Consider the following 12,782-nt stretch of genomic DNA (forward strand, 5'->3'; position numbering starts at 1 on the left):
CGTCTCCGAGAGGCTGTGGGGAGAGAGGCAAAGGAACTGAGTCCGCTGGCTCAGTGCCTGCTGGGGACTTCCCAGAGCAGGAGGTTATCCCTAGCAGACGGCTTAGGGGAGGTTTCTGCTCTCTGAGACCACTGAACACAAACCGAATAGTTCTCAAGTTGGGATGAACTCTCCCAAATGCTGCCATCAGAGGAGTTGCTGTGTTAATTCGACTGCAGAGAGTAAAACAATTGCCGGCACGGTGACCTGAGCAGACATGCACTGAGCACCAGGGTCCTGGGGAATTCAGTCTCTAGTCTCTCAAAAAATAAATACCGTAACCCCCCCACCTGTATTTTTTTTAAAAAACACAAAGTCGTTGATTGAGCGGGTGCAGACAGCAGTGAGCCAGAGCCATGCACCCTGCTCACTGCGTCTCCTACTCTGATGCAGGCAGGCCAGGCAGCAGGGCCAGGCCATTGTGATTTGTGACTACACCGAGTTCTATGGGAGAATTCTGCCAAAAGTTCTCAGGGGGTGGGGGAACAGCAGCTTCTGCAGCCAGGGAAAGATGTCAGCGTGGTTTCACATGGAGTGACCCATTAGACAGGGGCGTCTCTCGACTGCTCAAAACACTTGATGGGTTTGCACTGTCAGTCCTGGTCTAATGAGGGAGACCTGCTGAGTACTGGAAGGGAACTCCTACAACAGCAGCCCTAGCCAAACAGCCTATGATACACTCACTTAACTGGAGTTTCTGCAACTTCCCAGTTCTCTAGCAAGTACTGGGGAGACAACAGGAGCATAGCCTAGATGATTTACCAATGCTATTCCGTTACCAATTGCTAAGATTAAGGACCATACTTTGCTCCTGATGAGTGTCAGGGAGCTTCCACTGATGTTAATATGGATGGAGGGCAGTATGCAGGCCTCAGAAGAGCTAGTTTGGGAAGATGAATTGCAAAACCTCTTGGGATCAACAGCCAGGTCTTTATGGCAAGTATCTGAGAGAATAAATACAAGACAGAAAGAGATCAATTCAAGGGAAAGCAAATCAAGTGGATACTGAAGCAACCAGACACAAAGACATTGTGAAATTCTTTTCAAACATGTTCAAATGATGTTAAAATAAGACAGTGGTGCAGAAGGAGAGAGAATGAGAACTAAGGTGACTGGTTAAAGAAGCCTTTTCTGACAAGGTCTGAACTGTAAGAGAAAGGGCAGAAAAGAAAGGCAGGTGAATGTTGTGTTAAAAAAAAAAAAGTATGAGCAGAGATTTGGTTGGATAAAAATCTGCAAATTTACTTCAGTGGCATTTGCAGCTCAGTTACAAGGGAATTGTTCTCAACCCAGAAGACTGATCACAGACAGCTGAAGTCTTCTGAATACTTGTGCAAAACTGTATTTGTGCCAGTGTTCACGTGGCCAACTTGAAAATGAGTTAGGCCAGGTCTACACGAGAAAACTACTGGTAGAGCTATGCCAGCAAACCCACCTAGTGTAACTGCAGCTTACACCAGTATGTTTGTCAAATAGACAAATTCTTTTGTCAAAGAACAGATACTGATCCCCAGAGCAAAATAAGCTATGCTGGCAAAAGTACTTGTAGGCTGGCATAACTGCGCTTCCACTAGGGTGTTTGCTGGTGTAAAAACATCTAAAAAAAAAAAAAAAAAATCACACCCCAACAGACAAACTGGCAAAGTTTCGAGAGTAGACCCAGCGGTGTTAGGCATACTTTCCTGAGCAAGGGCCTATGTAGGACAGCACTTAAGCACATGAAGTTAATGAGACACACATGCTTCTGTGCTGTACGGAATAGGAATGGACTTGTGCACCAGGGCTGTTCTGAACTGGGGACTTAGGCAGCCCCGGTGACTTACTCCAGTCTCCCTCCCGCCCCTTCCCCCGGCGCCTTTTTATAAATCCAGTGCAGGACTGTTCCTTCCTTCTATAGCTTCTCCTCTGACCCATAAAAATTTCACCATCCACTTGGGAAGCATAAATAATGCTGAACGACTTAGGTGAGCACTTAATGTGAACAGCCAGTAGTCAAAGCCCGCAGCTGCAGTGAGTAGTCCACAAGCGACCTATAGGCTGAGCTATGTTTGCATAGAACATCAGCTTGTCATTGTGAATGATGAACCAATTAAGAAATACAATGACTGCTGGCAGATGATTCGTACACAGCAAAGAGGGCTCTGTTTATCTAATAAATCGTTTGCTATGAATAGCTCACCCAGCTCTTCTGCAGACAAGCTTTTTCAGGTCAGAAATTAACATGGGCTTAGAAAGATGTTTAGCCCCTACTCGCTAGGCACTTGGGAAGCATTGTCCCTAGCTAAATCCTGCAGTCAGTTTTTCCAGACTCCAAAATGGTCTACACCAGCTTAGCGGAGAACTGAAAATGTTGGATGCTACCACACTATTGCCCAGGCAGATCTGTCTATCTAGCTTTTCTAGTGCAACCATCACCATAGCAACCAGGTGCCAAAAGGTAGAAAAACCAGACAGCTCAAAAGCAGTAGCGGAAACTGTAAAATGGTGAAGAGATTGCCTAGGACTTACCCAGACCAACCACTTTGGAACCTGTCATCTTTGTCTGTTAAAATTACCTTTAACTTTTTATTCTAGTACCGTTGCAAGGGGATACAGTCACAAAAGATTTTGTGCTCCCTTGCCTAATTCTTCCGAACATTTGGTATCATGGTAAATGCTTATTTCCCCTCCCGACCACCCAAGGAAACAAATAAGACCTGTCTCCAAAGTTAAAATGAACCATAGCATTCAAACTCACTTGAATTGTGATTTACTTAGCAATACTTCATTTTACTCTTCCCCCTTTAGGCATCTATTAAAGCGAAGTGCTCATTACCATGATTCAACTGGTTTAGCCTAGAAAAACAAACTATCACTTTTAGCCCATGTCATAAATATAAAAGGTAGGGTAAACACCTTTAAATCCCTCCTGGCCAGAGGGAAAACCCTTTCACCTGTAAAGGGTTTAGAAGCTAAGATAACCTGGCTGGCATCTGACCAAAATGACCATTGAAGAGACAAGATACTTTCAAAGCTGGGGGGTGCGGGGAGAAACAAAGGTTCTCTCTGTCTGTGTGTTGCTTTTGCCGGGATCAGAGCAGGAATGCAGCTCAGAACTCCTGTAAAGGGCTAATAAGCAATCTAGTTAGATATGCATTAGATTCTGTTTTGTTTAAATGGCTGATAAAATAAGTTGTGCTGAATGGAATGTATATTCCTGTTTTTGTGTCTTTTTGTAACTTAAGGCTTTGCCTAGAGGGATTCTCTATGTTTTGAATCTGATTACCCTGTACATCCTGATTTTAGAGAGGTGATTCTTTTACTTTTTCTTTAATTAAAATTCCTCTTTTAAGAACCTGATTGCTTTTTCATTGTTCTTAAGATCCAAGGGTTTGGGTCTGTGTTTACCTATGCAAATTGGTGAGGATTTTTATCAAGCCTTCCCCAGGAAAAGGGGTTTAGGGCTTGGGGGGATATTTTGGGGGGGAGACGTTTCCAAGTGGGCACTTCCCCTGTTCTTTGTGTAACACTTTGGTTGTGGCAGCTTTTAACCTAAGCTGGTAAGAATAAGCTTAGGGTGTCTTTCATGCAGGTCCCCACATCTGTACCCTAGAGTTCAGAGTGGGGAAGGAACCTTGACAGCCCAACTGAGCTTTTTTAGATTTAAAGACGTTGGATTTTCAATTGTAGACATACAGAACAAAAATAAACAGCTGGAGAATCCATTTGGCCTGCCTACGGGGAGTAGCTGGTGACCAGCGATCCTGTCAATTTATTATGCTACTGTTGGAACATACCATTGGGCTAGTCAAGTTTGCCAGAAGCTGGGAATGAGCAACAGGGGATGGATCACTTGATGATTACCTGTTCTGTTAATTCTCTCTGGCGCACCTGGCATTGGCCAGTGTCGGAAGACACGATACTGGGCTAGATGGACCCATGGTGCACCAGTAGGGCCATTCTTATGTTCTTATGTTACGTTCAAGTTTCAGCAACGGTGATTAAAGCTGTGTCTTGTTCAAGGAGTCTAGTCCTCTAAGTTTAGGATCTCAACGCTTTGTCTTCAAGGCACTCAATACCAGGGTACCTAAAAAAATTGCCTAAAGCTCCAGAATGAGGACTGTGGTCAGCAACTCCACTGCTCTGGCAAAAGGCAACTTTCCACCATTGAAGTAATGGTGGTGTATGCAGGAGTCAGTACTGCCTTCAGGGTTGGTCCCAGACTTTGGAATTAATTCCCACAGGAACTAAAGAGGGTCATAAACCTCACCAGCTTTTGCTCCAAGAGCAAGGCCTTCTGCGACCTGCCTTCTCAGATATAAACAGAGAGCAGTGGTACTATTAAAAAAACACCCCCAAAATGTAAATCTGCTACATCAACACACAGTTCTCCCCCTAAGGAGTGGAGGAAGGACAAACCTCATATAACAGATGCTAGGTCACGCTGTTTAACACCAGAGCCAGTGCAAGGATGTTTCGCGCCCTAGGCAAAACCTCCACCTTGCGCCCGCCCCCCAGCCCTGTGGCAGCTCGCCACGCCCTCCTTGCCCTGAGGCCCGCCCCCGCAGCAGCTCCCCGCCGCCCCCTCCCTCGGCCCAGGGAGCTGCGTGCGGCAGCTCCCCACCCCAGCTCACCTCTGCTCCGCCCTCCTCACCCCCGTTACTTGCTGCAGGCGGCCCTCCCTGTGCCCCCCTGCCCCAACTCACCTCCACTCCACCGCCTCCCCAGAGCGCACTTTTGGCCGCCCCCAACCACTTGGCGCCCTAGGCGACTGCCTGGTTCGCCTAGTGGTTGCACCGGCCCTGTTTAATGCCCTGCAGGAAGGTGCTCAGGTGAAGCTGTTACAACCACCTGTAGAGCAGGGGGAGAGCAAACAAGAATGGCCCTCCAAAAATTACGGCCAACCTTTTCAAAAGTGGCCACTGCTTTCAGGTGCCCAGCCTGAAATGCGTTGTGCCTTATTTTCAGACATGCTGAGCCAACATAAATCGAGCAGAGGTCAATAGGAGCTGTGGGTCCCTTGCCTCTTTGAAAAAGAGGTACCAGGTCTCTCCAGTTGAGCGCCTTGAAACTGAGGCACTAAGGAGCAACGTCTGCTCTGACAGCTTCCCTACAAATGCTGTGCGAGAGCTTTGACCACATGTGACAAGACAACCGGTAGCCTTGGGGGCAGATTCAGCAAAGGCACCACAAATCTGACTAGCTATCAATATATAACCTGGATTAGAAAAGAGTAAACCTTCTTCATCTCTCTATTTCACAGCCCTGCCCTCTTTTGCTCTCCTGTTCCTCACCTCCATTCCTTCTCTCACCCCTTCCCACTACTCAGCTTTCCTGTCACCCACCCTCAATCTCCTGCCAGCATCCTGTTCTCTCCCAAACCTCCCCACCTTCCCTCGACCTGTCTGCCCCTCACCCTGTTCATGCACGTGGGAATAAACCAGGAGTACAAAGTAATGTAATGTCTATAAAATAACGCCTGCATAATCCAGTGATCTCATTGTCTGATATTTGTAATGCTTGTTTCTCGTTTCCCACTACCTATTTGTGGTGTCTTTACTGTCCCTCGTCTCTAGTTGGATTGCAAGCACTTCACAGCAGGACCTGTCCATTCTAGTGGGACCACTGAACGGATAACAGACTCACCAGGACACGATCTCCAAGCCGTAAGTCTTTATCGCCTTTTTTCACGGACCCGCTGTCTGACAGGTTAGATCCAGATTCGTTTCCAGTTTTCATGGTGCTGTTCAGGACGCTCTCCCTCAGGGGGATGACGCGAGTGGAGAGAGGCGGCGTAGCCGTCCCCGAGTGCAACGACAAGTTCTGAGTTGTCAGGGACTCCACAGAATGGGCATCACTGCCCGAGCCCTCCGCCACGGGCTGGCGGGTCAGCTTGGAGGGCCGTGTAAAAATCCCCTGCAGCAGCTGGCACTCAAAGTAACGTACGCCACCAACGGAGCCATCATTCTTACCCACCGGGTCATCCAGAACAACCCCTGCCCACTGGCCGGGGGCGAACTGCGTCTCCCCAAGATACTGGATCACGCCTGGCTTCACTCCGTTCACCCAGACCCGTTCGCCCACCACGAAGTCTCCCAGGAAGTCATCGCCCACCTCAGTGACCTTTGATCCTGACTTCTCGGTGCTCGCAGTGGAGGTGGGAACCTGCTTGTGCAAAGGTGAGCCTGCAAATCGAAGGAAAACAGGACTTGGTGTGATGTGAAGCCAGATTACTAGGAAAGTTTATTAAAACTAGAAGATCCAGTACCATCATTCAGGTTACATATTTATACACAGACACAGGTCACAGACAAAGACTGGAGCGACCGTGGTTACTTACACATCTGGAACACTGACCCGCCTCTGCAGCTGAAGAGGGGAGTTATTCATAAACAATTCAACCTCAGCCCAGTATCTGCCTTGCCGTACTTATTAAGAACTCACCTGTGTCTGTTTCCCCATTCACAGGAGGAGAGTCAGAAATAAAACGACTTACTACCAACCTCAGAGCAGCGTTGGAAGGATATTAGGGTAGGTAATTATTGCGTGTATGATGCTCTGCAGAACTAGCACTAAGAACATTAATAAAGGGCAGCAGAAGGAATCCTGGCAGGTGCTCAAAGGCCCAAGGTAGCTCATTTCCCACCTCTCCTCAGGGAGGAAATCACTCCTATGAAAAATGGGAAATCGGTTTTCCCTGGTGGTGTTAGGGCAATGCTCGCTATATGCAAAGAGTTAACAGGTGAAGTGCTAGTAGATGGCGCTTGAGGGTGTGTAGCATAGCTCATGGCTTTTGTAGGACCACTAAAACTTGCTGTTGTCGTGCACTGCAAATGGCTTCCTTTGTGTGGCTCTTTGCATCCAGCTTGTAAGAGATGCAGCCAAGACTCAGAAGTAAGGGGACCAACTGGACTAGTCTCAGTATAAGAAAACAAAGACGTCAAAAAGCCTAACTCAGTCCTCTCGCACTAACAGCTGTAAATCTACAGACTTCACTGGGACTGAAACTCATCACCCCAGAGCTAGATGAAATCCAGAATAAGGAACTTCCTTTACTGGACTCAGGCAAGTAGAAGGGTGACTTCCCGCACCACTTCCGTACCAGGTGAGGAGCGGGAGAGCAGCAAATGGTGCCAAGCAGTGAGACAAGTTGAAAAACCATCAGATCACACCTAGAGATTGCTTATCTGAAACCCCAGATATGTAAGCAAATTAGGGAATGTCTACAAAGATGCAATTAGGTTTATTTCTGTTTATTTCTAATTGGCTTGTATACTCCTCTGTGCTAACCCCAAATGCGTTTTGTTTTGCTTGTAACCTTTCCGCTGGACCTCAAGAAGGTTATTCTTGATGTTTAAATTTTGTAAGTGGTTTTTTTAAATCTATCAAAAGCTTAAGTTCCAGATTTCTTTCTTTTTGTTTTTAATAAAATTTACTTTTTAAGAACAGGATTGGATTTTTGGTGTCCTAAGAGGTTTGTGCATGTTGTTAAATAAGCCGGTGGCAAGAGCTGATTTCCTTTGTTTTTCTTTCTCAGCTCTTTCCCGGAGGGTGTGGGTTTAAAGGGCTTGAGAGTACCCCTCAGGAAGGAATTCCCAAGTGCACCTTTCTGGTTTCAAAGGGGTTTTTTGAATTTTGGTGGTGGCAGCATCTACCCATCCAAGGTCAGAGAGAAACTGTAACCTTGGGAGCTTTATACAAGCCTGGAGTGGCCAGTATAAATTTTTAGAATCCTTGTGGGCCCCCACCTTCTGCACTCGAAGTGCCAGAGTGGGGAATCAGCCTTGACAGCATAGATGGTAAAGCTCCCTTTGAAGTCAACAGGAGTGCTGAATTTAATCCACTGTGCAGTGACTTGCCCAGTATCACTCAGCAAGTCAGTGGCAGGATTAGAACCCACAAGGATTTTGATCTTCACCCTGTGCCACCTCCACTAATGGAAGAGGTTCAGATTGTTCCAGGAAGCAGTCAGACTTGTGAGCGCTTACCTGAAACGACCTGCAAACCTTGCTCAGGTTCCCCGCTCACTAGCGCTCAGCCTCTACCGTTCCCTTCAGCTTTCTCAAAAGTAATGGGCATGACAGGTCAGGTGCCAACTTCTGGAAAGTCCAAAGAACAAAAAAGCCCCCAAACCAAGATGCCCCCAGCTTTGCCAGAGGCGTAGCTGAGCAATAAAAACAAAACCAGCAAAGGTGCTCTACTCGAATTCTGCTAGAGCTAAATGCAGTCCCTGTAGAACGTAACGTTTCTGCTAAAACAACCAGCACGGAAATAGTTCTGAGCACTGACACTTATGTGATCATCAGGCTTCTGAGCCAACAGACAGCCATTGCAGTAAATGAAGCTCACGCGCCTCTGAGAGCTATTGTGTCAGTCTGTCTGCAGACTCAGGAAGAGAGCACTGCATCTGGCCACACGTGGATCAAAAAAAAAAAATTAGGGTCCAATCTTGCAAAATTTTGCTACTGAGCATAATCCAATCAAGGTCATTGAGACAACTCACTATAGTAAACTCTATGGACCAGCCAGAGAAGGGGTAGCATACAATCGGACCCTATTCTTCATGTTAAGTTTTTAGATGACTAGGCCCTTCAGTTCTGCAGAACCTGACCAGGACCAAGAGAGGAATGCAGTAAGTGTCTAGCACGACGACCCACGATAGCTCAGCCCATTTCCTTGAAGCTGTGAATACACTTCTGCTCCTGGGCTGTTTTCCATTCTGGTTTTCAACCCTGCTCTGAAATTTGCCCCTCCTCACATGTTTTCTCTTTAAAAGGTTTTTATAAGTGCCTTACATTACTTTCAAGCCCATGTCTCTCCCATTCTAGTAGTAGCTGGCACATTAAAGGAATACTGACAAGTAGGCTATCTCCAAGAACTAGCTTTTCTGTTAAAAATTTTTGGCAAAACAAGATTTTCAGGCTTTTTATTACATATTTCAAATACAAAGAGGAGGTTGGGGTGGGGGGATGTTATTTGTTTAATTACCTTCAAACATTTACCAGCTGGAAAACAAAACTATCAGCACTGGATTTGTGCACGAGAACCTTGAAGTGAAACTGACTATAAACAGAAAATAAAACCAACCATTCTAGTTTAATGGCCCACAAGTGCAAGAAAGTAAATGAATACTATAAATCAGGAACAACAAATTACGCTGTAAAGATTCTTTCAGTTTTAATAATCGACATGTAGCTATCTATTTATATTTATATAATCTTGAGAGGGATGTTTAATAAAGTACAAATAAAAAGCACAATTTATATTCCTGTTTCAGACCTGGATTCAGTAAAGCACCTAAGCACATTCTTAAGTTCTTTGTTGCATCATGGGCCTTAGACACTGGCTTTACTGAAGTGTCTGGATTCATGGATGATCAACGCAGTTTTATTACAGTGTATAATCAAGTCCATCCCTATAAAGCTTCAGCACTGCATGCTTTGCACTTCTGCAGGGCTTGTCAACTAGGGACCAAAATGAAGTTTACATTAAACCTCAAAACATCTCTGTGAGGTAGCTATTATAACCCCCTTTTTACAGATGGGGAAACTGAGGCACAAAATGGACTACAGACTTGCCTAAGTACACACACACACACACACGTCAAAGGCAGAGTTGGAAACAAATTCTGGAATTCCATCTGCCAATACACCAGCACACACTAACTCCTGCTGGCCGCATATATTCGTAACAACTGACTTGTCTATGAAAGATGAAACAATCATTGGAATCTTTCCTGTAGCTGATGCTGTGTCCACCAGGAGAGAAGAGAGCTTAGCAGGACTTTATTCAGCCTCAGTTTTAGATCCCTGCTTGATAAACCTGTGGCAGAAGAACTACAGAACTTTCAGTCCCACAATCTAATTACCACAATCTAAATGCAGCAAATAATTAGGAGAGTTTGAAAGGAAGCAGACTCCTGGACAGGGCTAGCAGAGCAATCTCACAGGCAGGGCTATTATTATTTGTTCGGACTGGGTGAATGGTTCCATAAAACAGTTCCTCATTTTTCACCATGCCTGTACTGAGGGAGTGCATTACATCATCTGCGCTATTTGTATATAAAATAATTATCTGAAGCAGCACAAGCATAAAGTGAGTGACCGTGCTGATCACATGATGAAAAGATGGCCCTTCCTCGTCCTATTTCCCCGACTGGTTGTCATCTACAATTTGAGACGCAAACTTCATAGCAGGGACTGTGTCTTTCTAAGATTTCCATAAAGCCCCAAGCAAACTTTGGGGCTCTGTAAAATATTAACCAGGAGAGGCATATAGGCTCACAATAGCCAAACTAAACCCAATCTTCGCTGTTTCAAATTTAGAAAAACAGGGTGGATAAGGCAATATTTTTTATTGGAGACGAGCTTAAACAGACCACTTCTTGAGACCCGAAGAAAAGCTCTGTGTAAGCTCAAGAAAGCTTGTCTCTCTCACCAACAGAAGTTGGCTCAATAAAAGACATTACCTCACCCACCTCATGTCTCTAACATCCTGGGACTAAACACAGCTACAACAACACTGCATCCAGTTTCAAATTTGACAGCCTCAACCCTTAATTATCAGCACGATTCTAGGAACATCAGAACAGCCAGACAAGTGGTCCCTCTAATCCAGTATCCAAGCCACTGATGCTTTAGAGGCAGGTGCAGAAAACCCTGCAATAGGCAATTACGGGATAAACTGCCCTCATGGAATGTTTCCTCCTGACCCTCAAGAGTTACAGGTTGGCTTACTCCCTTGAAGCATGAAGGTTTCTACCAATTTCATTTAAAAAAAAAAACTATTTACCACTGTAACTCTGGATAGTCTTGTTCTCTATGACACTACTCCAGAGATGTCTGGGAGTCCATCCACAGTGTGGAGATGACCTGAAGGGGCCAGCAGTACGGGGAAGTGGCTGGCTACAAAAGGCCAGCCTTCTGGATGCCTGTCCCCAGAGCACAGGGAAAGTCAACATCGTTCCCATGGTCTGAGCTTGCCCTTTACTAGGGTGACTAGATGTCCCGATATTATAGGGGCAGTCCCGATATTTGGGGCTTTGTCTTATATAGGTGCCTTCTACCTCCCACCTCCATCCCGATTTTTCACTCTTGCTATCTGGCCACCCTATCCTCTACTAGGAGGGTGTTGTGACTGGATTGTCTGGTGAGTTTGAGACACTGATCACCCCCCCGTTGGAACTCCATGCCCTTTGCCACTAAGCCTGGAGTCACAAAATCTAATGGTTTGCCTGCTCCCACTTTCTGATAAGATCCCATGGAGCTCCCAGGGTGTGGCACCTGCAGTAACCTGCAGCATCTTTAAAATAGCCCATTCGTTGCTGAGCTTCCCCTCTGTCTGCTGCCATCTAGTTACATTTTACTGAGGCCAGTGGGACACCAGACTCAGGATGCCAGCAACCAAGGGGAGAAACAAAGGGATAAAATGCAGGGGAGTCAGAGGTAGAGACGTGAGAGAAATCTTTGCCTCGTGACAAAGCTGCCAAGCACAACTGGGGAGTTTGCCAAATCAAGGATGTGGAGGAAAAAATGACAGCATTTCTGCTCACTTGGAAGGCAGATCTCTCACAGGGGGAAAACAATGAGCAACATCTGCACTACTGTTCACTTACAAAGTTAAGTGACAGACCCAGGGTCACAGTGCAAGTCAGAGGCACAGCCAAGAACAGAACCCAGGAGACCTGCTTTAACTAATTTCCCTCCCCACAGATAGAAAGGTGGCCTGGGTCTTTTGCCCTGTATCGTTTGGAAAGCAAGTGGATTGTATGGCCAGCTCTGAGCCACCAGGCCCCAGAACTGTTTTTCTTGAGGGGTTTGGGTCCTCTTAAATGTTTAGGCCATTCTTGCTTGCTAATTAATTGCTTTGAGGCTGTCTGACATACTTGGCATGTTAGGCAAGATTCGTGTCCTGTGATGGACTGTACATCACGTACCCCCAACCCTGTTTTCAGATGCCAGCACTTCAAGGGGATAACACGTTCCACTCCAGCAAGGATTGAAAAGGTAAAAAGGTTTTAATTTGATGCACTAGATCCTTAGCCCAACTGTATGGCTCCTGTTAAAACCCTAACAAGAGACATGTTGCTAAATTGCAAGGACTGCTCCATGCAGGAGACCGCCTTTTGGACATTCCAGCCGGGAGGAAGGGTAAGAAAGAAGTTTCCAAGTAGTTACAGGAGCAAGGAATCATTCTGAAAGCGCTCAACGTTGGAGCAGTGGGTACAGGACAGATGCACATTGTGGATACTAACAGGGGTACCCTTGACTGAAGCCCTCATTAGGCAGACTGTGGCAGCATATACTGAATGGAAGCCACATGTCTACTCACTCAGCGCCCTTTGATTTCTCACAGCACATCAGAGCTGCTGCTATTTTACATTCCCCAGATATTGTCGTCATAAAACTTAAATCAAGGGGGAAGAGAGAGCTTGTTCCCAGGGGGAGAAAATAGAACAAGAATTTAGCAGGAAACCGGTACACCATAAGCGTTATCCATGTGTTTCCTGTACCCAACAGAACCCCGCGCTAATCCTATTATTCCCCAGCTATGTGCCACGCACACTGGTCGCCAGAAGGAACAGAAATTCAACAGCAGTGCTGTGTTGCCATGGAGATCTAGAGAAAGCCAGCTAATTGATAAAATGGAGCCTCATTAGATAAAAAAAAAATAGAGAGAGATAGATACCACTTTCTCCCCAGGGAGCTGAAGTGAGAAAGCACATATTACATTTACTGAAAGGCTTCACAATAAGGGCTTTTTTC

At 45.9% G+C, this 12,782-nt stretch overlaps 1 protein-coding gene across 10 annotated transcripts in view; it reads right to left on the reverse strand.

The window, feature by feature from the left end:
• CLIP2 (CAP-Gly domain containing linker protein 2) overlaps positions 1-12,782 on the reverse strand; it is a 151,485-nt gene that overhangs the window by 59,617 nt on the left and 79,086 nt on the right. For all 10 annotated transcript variants that reach the window (XM_043531112.1, XM_043531115.1, XM_043531116.1 and 7 more), the window contains one exon: positions 5,665-6,203. In XM_043531112.1, coding sequence (XP_043387047.1) covers positions 5,665-6,203 — 539 coding nt within the window. The remainder of the gene's footprint in view (positions 1-5,664; positions 6,204-12,782) is intronic.

This window comes from Chelonia mydas, chromosome 17, assembly GCF_015237465.2.
Source record: "Chelonia mydas isolate rCheMyd1 chromosome 17, rCheMyd1.pri.v2, whole genome shotgun sequence".
Taxonomy (NCBI): domain Eukaryota; kingdom Metazoa; phylum Chordata; order Testudines; family Cheloniidae; genus Chelonia; species Chelonia mydas.